Raw genomic sequence first — 13,951 nt, forward strand, 5'->3', positions numbered from 1 at the left:
GAAATCATCTGTGGATTCAATTGCATCCGGTGGTACTTTCTTGCGGAGAGTTTCCACAATGTGGTCAACAAGTTGTTTGTGAGTCCTACATCGAAGAATTAACTATTAAACTTAAGTGTTGGGTAAAATAGAGTGGAAATTAAAGGCAGAATGCTTACTTGAAAGCATCTGTATCCCACCCAGATATATTGGCCACTCCTTGTAAAGCAGCTCTCCATTCCTCCACCGTCTCTGGTTTATGTCGGCCAGAGGTTTCATGCTTAGAGTTATACAATTTCACAATCAAATGCGGGATATTCTTCTGGGCCACGGAAGGTCTCTTTGTGTTTTATTGATTGCAATTAGTCCTCTTACCACCTATTAAAATCAATTTAAGACATATATATATAAGTATATAAGACGGAAATTCAATGCATCTCAAAGTCTCAAATTCTTGTTAACAAGTCTATTTGGAAAAGGAAACAATTAGCTGGGAAGCAAAGGTAAACTATAATGCAACAGCAGAGGAAATAACTGAAAATACAATATAAATTGCTTAATATACAGTGTAGTGCAAATCAGAAGAACCCTGTGCTCAAATTTTCTTCAAACCGTATCTAACTTTTTTTCATTTAATTTGTAGTTTGTTAAGAAGAGATATTAAACACATTGTGCTTAAAACATTAACATTTTGTATTTGTTTACTGTTTATTGGTGAGCAATCAGACTACCACATTCATTCATACGACAAATCAAGTAAAGTTTTTGACATACCAGCTGAATTGGACTTGTTTCCTGCTGTGGAAGTCAGATGAAGAGGCTGAAAACTTGGGGCAGCTACTCACAAAGAACTCTTCCAATTCAGGACACACGATATCAAAAGTAGCACTTTCATAGTACAACAATGGAAGTTCCACCAAAAGTAATCGCTTCAATTCTGGAAGGACGGTCTTCTTGTTGCTTGCTTCAACTATCCTTTCCAACAAGGGGCATCTCTCTAATTCTAAGGAATTCAACTGAGAAAGACACTGAGCAACATCAGAGGTGAAGAGACTTCCCCGCAACTGCTTGCAACGATGAATGGACAAACTTCGAAGATTCTGGAGCATCGCAGGAGGAGCAGGTCCCTCACATATGCTTACTGTTGCTAGATCATACAATTTTATCTTTTTCAACTTTAATTGTCGCAACACAAGCAAGGCTTCATACCCAAACATAAATTCACTCCCGTCCGTCCGATGAACAATTAATTTTTCCAAATTTGGTAGTCTATGTAACAATGTTGATGGTAAAATCATATTCCACCAGTTGTAACAATCTTTTACTTTCAATACCTTTAACTTGAATAGAGATCCAGGTGGTAGAAATTGAACGGCACACAACTCTGCACAATCCAGTTCAGCCAGATACAACTCTTCCAAATTCTCGAACACAGGCTTTTTTGGAACCCATGTTATTGCAGGATCCACCTCCGTGATGTCTTGATCGTAGGAACCCACTATATGCAGATGCTTCAGTCTCTGTAACCTCCCATTCTCAGATTCCACAAATATGTCGATTAACCTTTGGCACCAAGAGTGGTAAAGCGTCTCCGCATTCTCTATTATCTCGTCACGAAACCACTCCGGTAAGTGACTGATCATGACAAACAAGAGTATTGAGATATGACGATGTCGATCATATAACTTCGTCTTGTATGGCTCGTATAAACCAGGCTCATATGAACCACCAATACATATATCAAACTCAACCAAATTCATTTTCAACTCAACATATTTAGGGATATATTCATCACCCATGATAGTAACCTTCAAAACTCTTAATTTTGACAAGCTAGTTACCTCGTCAAAGCTAGCATTAGTAAAGGTATCATTGACTTCCCCTCGTCTGTAAGGCCACAAGCGTTCCCACTCCCAAAATCCTTGCATATACAGTTCTTCTAAATCATGCAACTTTGATATCAGTTTGGAAGGAATTCTAGAAATATGTTCACCAGTAATATCCAACATCCTCAGATTGGTCAAACCTCCTATTTCTACCGACAACTCATACAGACGTGAATTTCTCATACTCAGAATCTCAAGCTTTTTAAGTTTTCCCAGTATGGAAGTGTCAATTCTTAGATGGGTACAATCATCTAAATACAAAGCTGTGAGGTTGGTTAGGACACCGAATGATTTGGGCAGTAATGAAAGGCTAGTCAAGCTAAGATCTAATACCCTTAATTCATTTGGACATTGGAAGAATGTTTCTGGTATGTTTTCTAAAGAGAAATTACGGTTTAGTAACAAGATCTGGAGTTTTGGACATACCAGATTTTTGGGAAGCTTGCTAATATAATTCCTCATTAGTGAGATTGCAAGGTAGCCTTTATGTAATTTACGTGGCAAATCCTCTAAACCACAGCCGGCTTTCACAAAAAACTCATCTTCAGATTGCACAATTTGAATGGCTGCATCCCGGACAACATCATGCATCCTTACACATCTATCTTCTTCACTATCCAAAAGCAAGCAAGAATATTTAAGATGCTTGATAACGGAATCAGCTTGCTCTCTTGCCTCCATGAGTGTTTCGGCATCTCGAAACAATCTTGTCCTGATCCCATACCTGAACAAGTCTTCTATAGGGATGTCATAGTCTTCTGGGAATAAGCAACAGAGCAAGAAGTATGACCTGTAGTCCTCATCTTCCAAGTAATCATAGCTTAATTTTATACATTTAGATGCTTCTCCCTTATCATCAGGGTTGGCAGTTTGCGACTTCTCTAGTCGCTGAGCTGCTCTCCTCCAATCCACCAAGTCTTTGTCTCCGAGTGCCCTTGCAACTGTTATCAATGCAATCGGTAAGCCCCTACATTCTCCGGCTACCTTCTTTGCCACACCCTCGAAAGTGGGGGATTCAAAATACCTTCTTGCTTTTCTCACAAACAAGACCCAAGAATCTTGTTCTGAGAGAACGTTGAGGATGATCTTTCTTTGGCACTCCATGGCATGACAAACATTCCTTATCCTTGTGGTGAGTAGGATTTTGGAATTGCAATTTTGAAGTTCCTTGTAGCTTGGAATTCCTATTCTTGATAATTCTGTTCTCTCCCAAATGTCGTCCAGGATTATAAGAATCCTTTGTCTTCTCCTTATCTCCTTACTCAATCTAGCTGCTCTTCCAATTTCTGTATCCTCCTCAAATTTGAAGCTCAATAGTTCTGACAATGTGCCTTGAATTTTTGCCAAGTCAGGCGTTTGGGATAGGACACCCATAATCACATGATCAAAAATTCCACTTTTCCGGGCATGTGCGCCAACATGTTCCACCAAGGTTGTCTTGCCCACACCTCCCATGCCGTAGACACCAACAGCAGTGACCTCGTCATCTTTAAGGGCCTTCATAACCTCATCCATGGCTATTCTTGTTGCTTCAAATGCTTGGAAATCTCTAGTGGACTCAATTGCATCAGGTACAATTTTACTGCTGAGAAGTTTCACAATGGCTTCGGTAAGTGCTCTCTCAGTTCTACAAGGATGAATTACGGATTAGAATTTAGAAATAATCTTTGGGTAAAATATATATCTGAAATTAAAGGGGCAATGCTTACTTATGATCAGTTGTATTCCACCCAGAGATATTGGCTACTTTGTTCAAGGCAGCTTTCCACTCCTTCACCTTTTCCATTCTGTGCTGCCCAGAGGTTTCATGCTTATAGAAAGCTTCTTTGAAACTTCCCTTCTTCTGATATCGAACATCAGTAGGATCAACATGATAAAAAAGTGGCAAAATTCTGTTGTCTTCCATGGACAGACAAATCTCTCTAAGTTCCTCCAAACACCAAGCAGAAGAAGCGTAATTTTGGGAGAGAACAACAATTGCATACCTTGACCCTTTAATTGCTGCTATGAGAGTGGGAGAAATGGAATCTCCGACTACAAGATCTGGATCATCCATGAATGCTTTAATGCCTCCCCGATTGAGTCCATCGTATATGTCGACTGTGATCCCCTTGCGAGTGTCAGAACCCCTGAAACTCAAAAAAACATCATACTTCCATTCAACAGGTGATGATGAAGAAGGAAGAGATGCAGAAGCATCCATGTCCACCAATACTTGATTATCCTGGGAATTTTCGACCATGTAACTGAACCGACGCTTCACTTGAGTCCATATCCACTTAATAATGGCTATGCAACCGATCCTCGCCTCCGCCATGGCTTCGAATTCTGGAAAACAGTATGAAATTAAGAACCTTCCTTGAGACAGCAACAAGGGGAAAGAACAAGGTCTCTCAGAGTACAGGCAGGGAAAAGGAAACCGCAAAAGCCATATGAAAAACCAATGAAACGGATGAACTGAAGACAAAATGGAATCTGAAGTATGAACTGAACATCATGAAGTCAGTCTGATAGAGTTTAGACGTCTAACTAGTGAGCTGTGGTGGTTATTTGACAACCAGAGTGCTTGGCAATTGGCATGGGCCCTTTTACTTCTCAAGTCCGACCCGGATGGCGCAATTCTTAACCCGACCCGGACCCAAGAAACAGGGCAAAACAGAGAAGCGCCACTACCGCAGCTGAGACAGAAACAGAGAATGGCCACCACAGCTATCAACTTGGGCCTCGTAAAGCCTTCACCTTTCTCTGTTCCCAAGTCACAATCCCCTTCAAAGCTCAGGGTTTTCACTCTCCGGTGCTCCTCCGCCACCGCCAATGCCGTCTCAGGTATACCCACTTTTGGTACTCTGCTTTTATTGGTCTATCTAGCACTCGTAAAGATTCAATTTTTATATGATGGTGGTTTCCAATTTACTGTGAGGTTAATTTATTGGTGATTAGAGTGACGAGAAAACCGATTGGCTGCCATGCAAAATTGATGTTGGTTTTGTTTTTTTTGGGCTCAGTGCCTTCTTATTTATTCAGCTGCAGTCTTATATTCTCATGTATATATCCTGCAGTGTTATATTTACAATAAGACTTACAGATGTCTGAAGAAGAAGAAACTGTTTGTAACAATTTTGAGAATAGTACTTTAACATCTTTCTCGCGTCACAGTCTGTAGCCATACACTTGCAAAGTTACTTATCCATTGTATCGTAATTGAGTTTGTTTCAATCAATATGGTTCATACATTTTTGTGTTATGGAGTTCAGTTTTTGATTAATCTACATCACAAAAAGATCACATAAGATTTGGCATCTTTATTTTGATCATCTTCATGTAAATGGAATTGTTTTTCTTTCAAGGATGAATTTGAAAAGCAGTCTTTCATAGTTTCCATAGAAAGACTCATTGTATTCATCTTCATCCTTCATAGCATCCTCGATAGTTTCTTTTGACTTACAAGCTTGGTTTTTAGTCACATCCCTTTTCATTACCAACTTCTGTGCTTATCTGTTTTAACCAGATAGTAGGAATGGTATATGTTTTTGGGTTTTGGCCATATATGCCTTCACCTCATGCCTAACCTCACTGCTCTTCTCCCCTTGCACACAAACTTCAACCTGCTCCTCCATGTACTTGGGCATTCTGAGACCTTACAATCTTCGGGAGAACTTACAATCTCAAACAACTATGCGAATAAGTAAATGCATATTATGAACGCTCATATCAAAATCGAGAAATTTACACTAGGAATATCAATTACATCTGTTTTTTCTTGTTATCAAATCAACAATGGATAAAGATGCACGTCTGAAAGATGCAGAGCCACGAAGAAGATACAAAGAGACAATGAAAAGTTATAAATTTATTATCCACAAGAGTGTTATACAACTTCACAATCAAATGCGGGATATTCTTCTGGGCCACGGAAGGTCTCTATGCGTTTTATTGATTGCAATTAGTCCCCTTAGACTAATCCGCGCCGAGAGATCTTGTCAGAACGCTTCCTCGCCTCTGGCCACCAAGAATAAATTGGGATTTAACTCTAATTAGCTTCAGCTGGAATTTGAATGTTTCCACACCTAGGCTCTTATCAACTCGGCCTCCTGTGGTGATTAATCAATTCAAGATATATATATAAGTATATAAGACGGAAATGCAATGCATATCCAAAGTCTCAAATTCTTGTTAACAAGACATCCTTCAATCTATTTGGAAAAGGAAACAAATTAGCTGGGAGCAGAAATCTATAAGTAAAGGTAAACTATAATGCAACAGCAAAGGAAATAACTTAAAATACAATATAAATTGCTTAATATACAGTGTGGTGCAAATCAGAAGAACCCTGTGCTCAAATTTTCTTCAAACTGTATCTAACTTTTTTTTCATTTAATTTGTAGTTTGTTAAGGAGAGATATTAAACGCATTTTGTGCTCAAAACATTTAACATTTTGTATTTGTTTACTGTTTATTGGGTGAGCAATCGGACTACCACATTAATTCATACGAAAAATCACGTAAAGTATTTGACACACTAACATACCATATGAATTGGACTTGTTTCCTGCTGTGGAAGTCAGATGAAGAGGCTGAAAACTTGGGGCAGCTACTCACAAAGAACTCTTCCAATTCAGGACACACAATATCAAAAGTATCACTTTCATAGTACAACATTGGAAGTACCTCCAAATGTAATCGCTTCAATTTTGGAAGGACGGTCTTCTTGTTGCTTGCTTCAACTATCCTTTCCAACAGAGGGCAATTCTTGAATTTTAAGGAATTCAGTTGGGAAAGACACTGAGCAACATCATAGGTGAAGAGACTTCCATCTGACTTGCACCACTCTATGGACAAACTTTGAAGATTCTGGAACATTGCAGGTGGGAGTCGAGAAGGTCCATCACATATGCTAACTGTGGACAATGCTATCTTTCTCAGTCTCCATTGTTCCCATGGAAACCAACAACCCTTCAGAGACATGTTCTCCAATGAAGGACACTCAATATCAAAAGTAGCACTTTTGTATAACATTGGAAGTTCCGTCAAACTTAATTGCTCCAACTTTGGAAGGATTATCTTCTTGTTGCTTGCTTCAACTATCCTTTCCAACAAGGGGCATACTGCTAATTCTAAGGAATTCAACTGAAAAAGACACTGAGCAACATCAGAGGTGAAGAGACTTCCCTCCAACTTGCATTTGGTAATGGACAAACTTTGAAGATTCTGGAGCATCGCAGGCGGAGCAGGTCCCTCACATATGCTTACTGTTGCTAGAGCAAACAATTCTATCTTTTTCAACTTTAATTGTTGCAACACAAGCAAGGCTTCATACCCAAACATATATTCACTCCCGTCCGTCTGACAAACAATTAATACTTCCAAATTTGGTAGTCTATGTAACAATGTTGACGGTAAAAGTATATTCCACCAGTTGTAACAATATTCTACCTTCAATACCTTCAACTTGAATAGAGACCCACATGGTAGAAATTGAACGGCACGTAACTCTGCACAATCCAGTCCCTCCATATACAACTCTTCCAAATTCTCGAACACAGGCTTTCTTGGAACCCATGTTATTGCAGGATCCACCTCCGTGATGTCTCGACTGCTGTAACCCACTATATGCAGATGCTTCAGTCTCTGTAGCCTCCCATGCTCAGATTCCACAAATATGTCGATTAACCTGTGGCACCAAGAGTCGGAAAATGTCTCTGCTTTCTTCATTATCTCGTCACGAAACCACTCCGGTAAGTGACTGATCATGACATCCAAGAGTATTGAGATATGACGATGTCGATCATATAACTTCGTCTTGTATGGCTCGTATAAACCACCGATACATATATCAAACTCAACCAAATTCATTTTCTGCTCAACATATTTAGGGATATGTTCAACACCCCTGATAGTAACCTTCAAAACTCTTAATTTTGACAAGCTAGTTACCTCGTCAAAGCTAGCATTAGTAAAGGTATCATTGACTTCTCCTTCTTCTCCCTCAGCGTTAAGCTCCAAGCACTCCCACTCCCAAAATCCTTGCATAGTTACCTCGTCAAAGCTAGCATTAGTAAAGGTATCATTAACTTCTCCTTCTTCTCCCTCAGCGTTAGGCTCCAAGCGCTCCCACTCCCAAAATCCTTGCATATACAGTTCTTCTAAATTATGCAACTTTGATAACAGTTTGGAGGGAATTCTAGAAATATGTTCACCAGTAATATCCAACATCCTCAGATTGGTCAAACCTCCTATTTCTACCGACAACTCATACAGACGTGAATTTCTCATACTCAGCATCTCAAGCTTTTTAAGTTTTCCCAGTATGGAAGTGTCAATGCTTAGATGGTCACAATTATCTAAATACAAAGCTGTGAGGTTGGTTAGGAGACCTAATGATTTGGGCAGTAATGAAAGGCTAGTAGTCCAGCTAAGATCTAATACCCTTAATTCATTTGGACATTGGAAGAATGTTTCTGGTATATGTTCTAAAAAGATATTATGGTTTAGTAACAAAATCTGGAGTTTTGGACATACCAGATTTTTGGGAAGCTCCCTGATATAATTCCTCATTAGTGAGATTGCAAGGTAGCCTTTATGTAAATTACGTGGCCAATCCTCTAAACGACAGCCGGCTTTCACAAAAAACTCATCTTCAGATAGCACAATTTGAATGGCTGCATCCCGGACAACTTCATGCATCCTTACAAATCCATCTGTTTTACTATCCAAAAGCAAGCAAGAATATTTAAGATGCTTGACAACGGAATCAACTTGCTTTCTTGCCTCCAAGAGTGTTTCGGCATCTCGAAACAATCTTGTCCTGATCCCATACCTGAACAAGTCTTTTATAGGGATGCCATAGTCTTCTGGGAATAAGCAACAAAGTAAGAAGTATGACTTGTAGTCCTCATTTTTCAAGTAATCATAGCTTAATTTTATGCATTTTGTTGCTTCTCCATAATCGTCAGGGTTGGCAGTTCGCGACTTCTTTAGCCGGAGAGCTGCTATCTCCCATTCCACCAACTCTTTATCTCCGAGCGCCCTTGCAACTGTGACCAATGCAATCGGTAGACCTCTACATTCTCCAGCAACCTTCTTTGCCACACCCTCGAAAGTGGACGACTCAAAAGACCTTCTTACTTTACTCACAAACAAGGCCCAAGAATCTTGTTCTGAGAGAATGTTGAGTGTGATCTTTCTTTGGCACTCCATGGCATGACAAACATTCCTTATCCTTGTGGTGAGTAGGATTTTGGAATTACACTTTTGAAGTTCCTTGTGGCTTGGAATTCCTACTCTTGATAACTTCATTCCCTCCCAAATATCGTCCAGGATTATAAGAATCTTTGTTCGTCTCATTATCTCCTTATGCAACCTAGTGGATCTTCCAATTTCTGTTTCCTCATGTAATTTGAAGCCCAACTGCTCTGCCAATGCGTCTTGAAGGATTTCAAAACCAGGATTTTGGGATACGACACACTTAGTCACATAATCAAAACTCCCACTTTTCCGAGCTTGTGCACCGACATGTTCCACCAAGGTTGTCTTGCCCACACCTCCCATGCCGTAGACACCAACGGCAGTGACCTCGTCATCTTTAAGGGCCTTCATAACCTCATCCATGGCTACTCTTGTTGCTTCAAATGCTTGGAAATCTGCTGTGGACTCAATTGCCTCAGGTACTGCCCTACTGATGAGAACATCCACAATGGCGTTAACAAGTTCTTTGTGAGTCCTACAAGCAGAAATTTAATTAAAAGTCAGAAATGAGTAAACTATATATGGAAAACCGCAGTTATTGCACAACGCTTACTTATAATTCTGCGTATTCCACCCGGATATATTGGCCACTTTGTTTAAAGCAGCTTTCCAATGATTCACCTTCTCTGATTCATATCTCCCAGAGCTTTCATGTTTAGAGAAAGCTTCTTCGAAACTCTGCTTCTGATATCGAACATCAGTAGGCTCAACATGATAAAAAAGTGGAAAAATTCTGTTGTCTTCCATGGATAGACAAATCTCTCTAAGTTCCTCCAAACACCAAGTAGAAGAAGCATAATTTTGCGAGAGAACAACAATTGCAAACCTTGACCCTTCAATTGCTTCTATGAGCGTGCGAGAAATAGTGTCCCCGACTTTAAGATCTGGATCATCCATGAATGTTTTAATGCCTCTCCGATTGAGTCCATCGTATATGTCGATTGTGATACCCTTGCGAGTGTCAACGCCCCTGAAACTCAAAAACACATCATACCTCCAACATGGATCTGAAGGAGGAGGATATGCACAGGGTATTTGGGAGCTGGAGGCCATTGGAAACCACCAAATCAAAACAAGAGGCAATCAAGAACAGGAAATAAAAAACTGCAAGAACAAGGTCTCTCAAGTATTGGCAGGTACAAAGAAACTTTTAAAGCCAAATGAAGAAACCATGAAACAAAGGGTGTTGAAGTCTGAAGTCCGAACAGCATGAAACCAAGTTTCATAGACTTGTGCAAAGTCTAGACAAAATGGCATCTTGGATTTGTTCAAACTAATACTATTAAATCTGCACTCGCTGCCAGCTAAAATATAATAACATGTTAGGTAAAGCTTCATACTAAAATACTAAAATAACAGGAGGCTTGGTTTTTCGTCATCTCGTGAAGGTTTTATTTGGAGCAATACTTTTCCAGTGTTTCATAATTGAGTGCATTTCTAATATATCAATTATGCATATGTAGATGACCTTTAGGGATTGATCTTAATCATGAAACGTACGATTACTTAAGATTTGGCTTCCCCAATGTGTATCTAAATCAAATCCCACTTGCCCAATCTGCGGAATTGCAGAAGAGAGCTCATGGGTGGAGTTGAGAATCAACAAATTGGTTCTATACGTGTATCAAGAATGCAACAAATAGGAACATTGAGTATACACACTTACAGTAACTAGCCTCATTTGCTGGTCCATTTTTCGTGTCCTCTCCATCGCCATGGAGCTCGTTGCTTCCCTGCATGCAACTGAAATCATCATCGAATCAGATTCGAAAAAGCTTTATTGAGGAATTGAACAATAATCATGAGAAGATTAATTTGAAGAAGACTCAGCTTTTAACTTGAGTGATTGCAATTGGGATTTGATGGGCTGCCTTGCCCACAGACGCCAGAGCGGTTTGAGCTCGACTTCTCTGGTCGGTAGGAGCTCTTCAATTATGATTAAGACTTTTTAGTCTGGACTTGGCAATGGGCAAGGCCCATTTACTCCTCAAGTCCGACCCGGATGACCCAATTCTTAAACAGAGAAGCCTCACTCCCTACTCCCTAGTAAAGCTTCAACCTTTCACTGTTCCCAACCCAAGTCTCAAAACCCTTCAAAGCTTAAGGTTTTCACTCTCCAGTGCTCCTCCGCCTCCGCTAATGCCGTATCAGGTAAACCCAATTTCGCTACTCAGCCTACTCTGCTCTCATTGTTCTCTCTAGGACTTGTAAAGATTCAATTTTTATGTGATAATGGTTTCCAGTTTTCTCTGAGGTTGATTTATAAATGACATGGATTACCTGTGAAGAGTTGCCGGTGACCGGACCGTGCCGGTTGGGGTGAGAATGATGGTTGCATGACTGAAAATGTGAGTGTTAATTTTTTTATTTTTTTTTGTTGAATGAATGAAATTGGTAAAGCATTGAATGCTTTGTAGGTTGGGAAAAATTACTTGTACCCGGAGTAGAAGCAAGAGCTCATTACGGTTTCACAGTTTCTTGATAGGATTCGGGTTAATGGTTCTTCCTCTGGTGCCCCGACTTATCTTGCTCAGCACTCATTGTTTGATCAGGTTCGTTACAATTGTGATATGCATGTATGCTTGGATATACATTGTTATCTTTTAATTATTTGATATAACTCTGATTGTCAGATAAACGAGCTGCGTGAGGACGTATGTGTTCAAGCTTGGTTTGGTCTACAAATGCTTGGTTTGGTCCAGCTGGGACTATAACCCCTTTACACCATGATCCGCACCATAATGTGTTTGCTCAGGTACTTCAGAGTTGGTTTTCTGCATTGAACAATATTTACCATGATCTTTGGCTTTGAGAGTTTTATATTCATTACGAACATTCTGGTTGTTGTTTTTAGGTTTTGAGTTATCATCTTTGAATTCTGCTTAGATATTCTGTTTCTATTGGAAAATTGTGAGACTGATTAATCAGGGCTAGCCATAGAAGTAGCACTCCTTTGTTCAATTGGTTACTCCTTTAAATTATAGTTTACCTGTCCTGTCTCCATATCCAAGCTGTGATGTCCATAACCAGCCCCTACCTTGTTCAACTAGAAATCAAAGATCTGTAAACAGTAAATATCCATGTCCACTGACATGAATAGAGAATCTGATAATTTTTCTAGTACATACCTAGATCAGATGTGCACGCCTCCATTTGTTGCAAAGACTGCGATTTGTAGCGGTTCATGGAATTTCTCTGTTTTAACTTCTAAATGCAGAGCTATTTTACCATGCATATATATCTCAGGCATAATAGTTCCATATACAAAAGCATATGTCGTATGCATGTACTTCCAGATGGCATGTGTGTTTGTATATAGCTGCATATTTTGGCAAGTTACTTGCTTCTATGATCAAACGTCTATGTGACTCGGATTGATCGCTCAACTTCAGGTAGTTGGGAAGAAGTATATAAGGCTCTATCGTGCTTCATTATCAGAGGAACTCTATCCACATACGGAAACCATGCTTTGTAACTTGAGTCAGGTAATTGCATTCTTGACCTCATTCAAGTAAGGAAAAGCCCCTAAACAAATTTGTCAAGAAGGCAGATTCTAACAGTACACCCTTATTTGCATATGATTTCATGCGCCAAGGTTATACATGCTTTTTAAAAAAATACCGAGTCATGCTGGGATAGAAGATTTGTGATTACTAGTCAGTTCCTCCCAGTGAACCTGTCACTGTCATATTCTTGGAAATATCTCATAAGCTGAAATTGGTGGATAGTTTATATAGTGGCAGTTACATTTTAGTTACACTTATTCATAACTTATAACTTATCTAGGTTACAGACGGAACTTAGTTGCTAAAAACTGAAATGTTGATATTCCTGTCAGCTTCTTTATGTGAACTCAATAAACATAATATTATATATTTACTGATTGAATATACTTTGTTTGAAGGTTGATCTGGACAACATAGATGAGAAAGAATTCCCCAAGGTGCAGGACTTGGAATTTCTCGACTGCATTTTTTAGAGGAAGGTGACATGCTGTATATCCCACCAAAGTGGTGGCACTATGTGCGGTCTCTGACAACAAGTATGTCAGTTAGCTTTTGGTGCAGTGATTACGATGGTTCAGCTACTTCTTGATAGTTTGTGGTTAATTCATTTTGATATTGTTAGACAGGGCAGTTTTCAGTTGCAGAGTCTTATATTCTCATGTATATATCCTGCGGTGTTATATTTACAATAAGACTTATAGATGTCTGAAGAAGAAGAAACTGTTTGTAACAATTTTGAGAATAGTGCTTTAACATCTTTCTCGGGTCACAGTCTGTAGCCATACACTTGCAAAGTTACTTATCCATTGTATCGTAATTGAGTTTGTTTCAATCAATATGGTTCATACATTTTTGTGTTATGGAGTTCAGTTTTTGATTAATCTACATCACAAAAAGATAACTTCAGATTTGGCATCTTTATTTTGATCATCTTCATGTAAATGGAATTGTTTTTCTTTCAAGGATGAATTTGAAAAGCAGTCTTTCATAGTTTCCATAGAAAGACTTGTAAGTTGTATTCATCTTCATCCTTCATAGCATCCTCGATAGTTTCTTTTGACTTACAAGCTTGGTTTTTAGTCACATCCCTTTTCATTACCAACTTCTGTGCTCATCTGGTTTAACCAGTAGTAGGAATGATATATGTTTTTGGGTTTTGGCCCTATATGCCTTCACGTCACTGCTCTTCTCCCCTTGCACACAAACTTCAACCTGCTCCTCCATGTACTTGGGCATTCTGAGAGCTTCTCATCTTACGGAGAACTTACAATCTCAAACAAGTATGCGAATAGGTAAATGCATATTATGTACGCTCATATCAAAATTGAGGAATTT

At 39.3% G+C, this 13,951-nt stretch overlaps 4 protein-coding genes across 4 annotated transcripts; 1 reads left to right on the forward strand and 3 right to left on the reverse strand.

Moving 5' to 3' along the window:
* Window positions 1–180: 180 nt before the first annotated feature.
* Window positions 181–4,182, reverse strand: LOC101302443 (disease resistance protein At4g27190-like). The gene is made up of 3 exons (XM_004296300.1): window positions 3,575–4,182; window positions 754–3,492; window positions 181–357 (listed from the first exon to the last, which is right to left on the reverse strand). Exons 1-3 carry the CDS (start codon window positions 4,180–4,182, stop codon window positions 351–353), a joined length of 3,354 nt encoding a protein of 1,117 aa, XP_004296348.1. The 3' UTR covers window positions 181–350.
* Window positions 4,183–5,575: 1,393 nt separating this feature from the next.
* Window positions 5,576–7,897, reverse strand: LOC101310102. The gene is made up of 2 exons (XM_004295187.1): window positions 6,394–7,897; window positions 5,576–5,956 (listed from the first exon to the last, which is right to left on the reverse strand). Exons 1-2 carry the CDS (start codon window positions 7,893–7,895, stop codon window positions 5,944–5,946), a joined length of 1,515 nt encoding a protein of 504 aa, XP_004295235.1. The 5' UTR covers window positions 7,896–7,897; the 3' UTR covers window positions 5,576–5,943.
* Window positions 7,898–8,013: 116 nt separating this feature from the next.
* LOC101302741 (disease resistance protein At4g27190-like) lies at window positions 8,014–10,007 on the reverse strand. The gene is made up of 3 exons (XM_004296301.1): window positions 9,664–10,007; window positions 8,385–9,585; window positions 8,014–8,046 (listed from the first exon to the last, which is right to left on the reverse strand). Exons 1-3 carry the CDS (start codon window positions 10,005–10,007, stop codon window positions 8,014–8,016), a joined length of 1,578 nt encoding a protein of 525 aa, XP_004296349.1.
* A 37-nt stretch (window positions 10,008–10,044) lies between these two features.
* Window positions 10,045–11,547, forward strand: LOC101303026. Its single transcript, XM_004296302.1, has 3 exons — window positions 10,045–10,246; window positions 11,133–11,261; window positions 11,354–11,547. Exons 1-3 carry the CDS (start codon window positions 10,045–10,047, stop codon window positions 11,374–11,376), a joined length of 354 nt encoding a protein of 117 aa, XP_004296350.1. The 3' UTR covers window positions 11,377–11,547.
* The last annotated feature ends 2,404 nt before the right edge of the window (window positions 11,548–13,951 follow it).

The sequence above is a fragment of the Fragaria vesca genome, linkage group LG3 (assembly GCF_000184155.1).
Source record: "Fragaria vesca subsp. vesca linkage group LG3, FraVesHawaii_1.0, whole genome shotgun sequence".
Classification (NCBI taxonomy): Eukaryota; Viridiplantae; Streptophyta; class Magnoliopsida; order Rosales; family Rosaceae; genus Fragaria; species Fragaria vesca.

What these genes read in the sequence shown, in the direction of transcription:
- LOC101302443 (XM_004296300.1), bottom strand. Translation starts at nt 4,182, where the DNA reads ATGGCGGAGGCGAGGATCGGTTGCATAGCCATTATTAAGTGGATATGG. An exon ending in TGGAATACAACTGATCATAA is followed by an intron (nt 3,493 to 3,574) that starts GTAAGCATTGCC and finishes TCATCCTTGTAG; the next exon opens with AACTGAGAGAGCACTTACCG.
- LOC101310102 (XM_004295187.1), bottom strand. Translation starts at nt 7,895, where the DNA reads ATGCAAGGATTTTGGGAGTGGGAGTGCTTGGAGCTTAACGCTGAGGGA.
- LOC101302741 (XM_004296301.1), bottom strand. Translation starts at nt 10,007, where the DNA reads ATGGATGATCCAGATCTTAAAGTCGGGGACACTATTTCTCGCACGCTC. An exon ending in TGGAATACGCAGAATTATAA is followed by an intron (nt 9,586 to 9,663) that starts GTAAGCGTTGTG and finishes TTCTGCTTGTAG; the next exon opens with GACTCACAAAGAACTTGTTA. An exon ending in GGGAGCTTCCCAAAAATCTG is followed by an intron (nt 8,047 to 8,384) that starts GTATGTCCAAAA and finishes ACATATTTCTAG; the next exon opens with AATTCCCTCCAAACTGTTAT.
- LOC101303026 (XM_004296302.1), top strand. Translation starts at nt 10,045, where the DNA reads ATGTCGATTGTGATACCCTTGCGAGTGTCAACGCCCCTGAAACTCAAA. An exon ending in GGTCTCTCAAGTATTGGCAG is followed by an intron (nt 10,247 to 11,132) that starts GTACAAAGAAAC and finishes ATTCTTAAACAG; the next exon opens with AGAAGCCTCACTCCCTACTC. An exon ending in CTCCGCTAATGCCGTATCAG is followed by an intron (nt 11,262 to 11,353) that starts GTAAACCCAATT and finishes AATGGTTTCCAG; the next exon opens with TTTTCTCTGAGGTTGATTTA.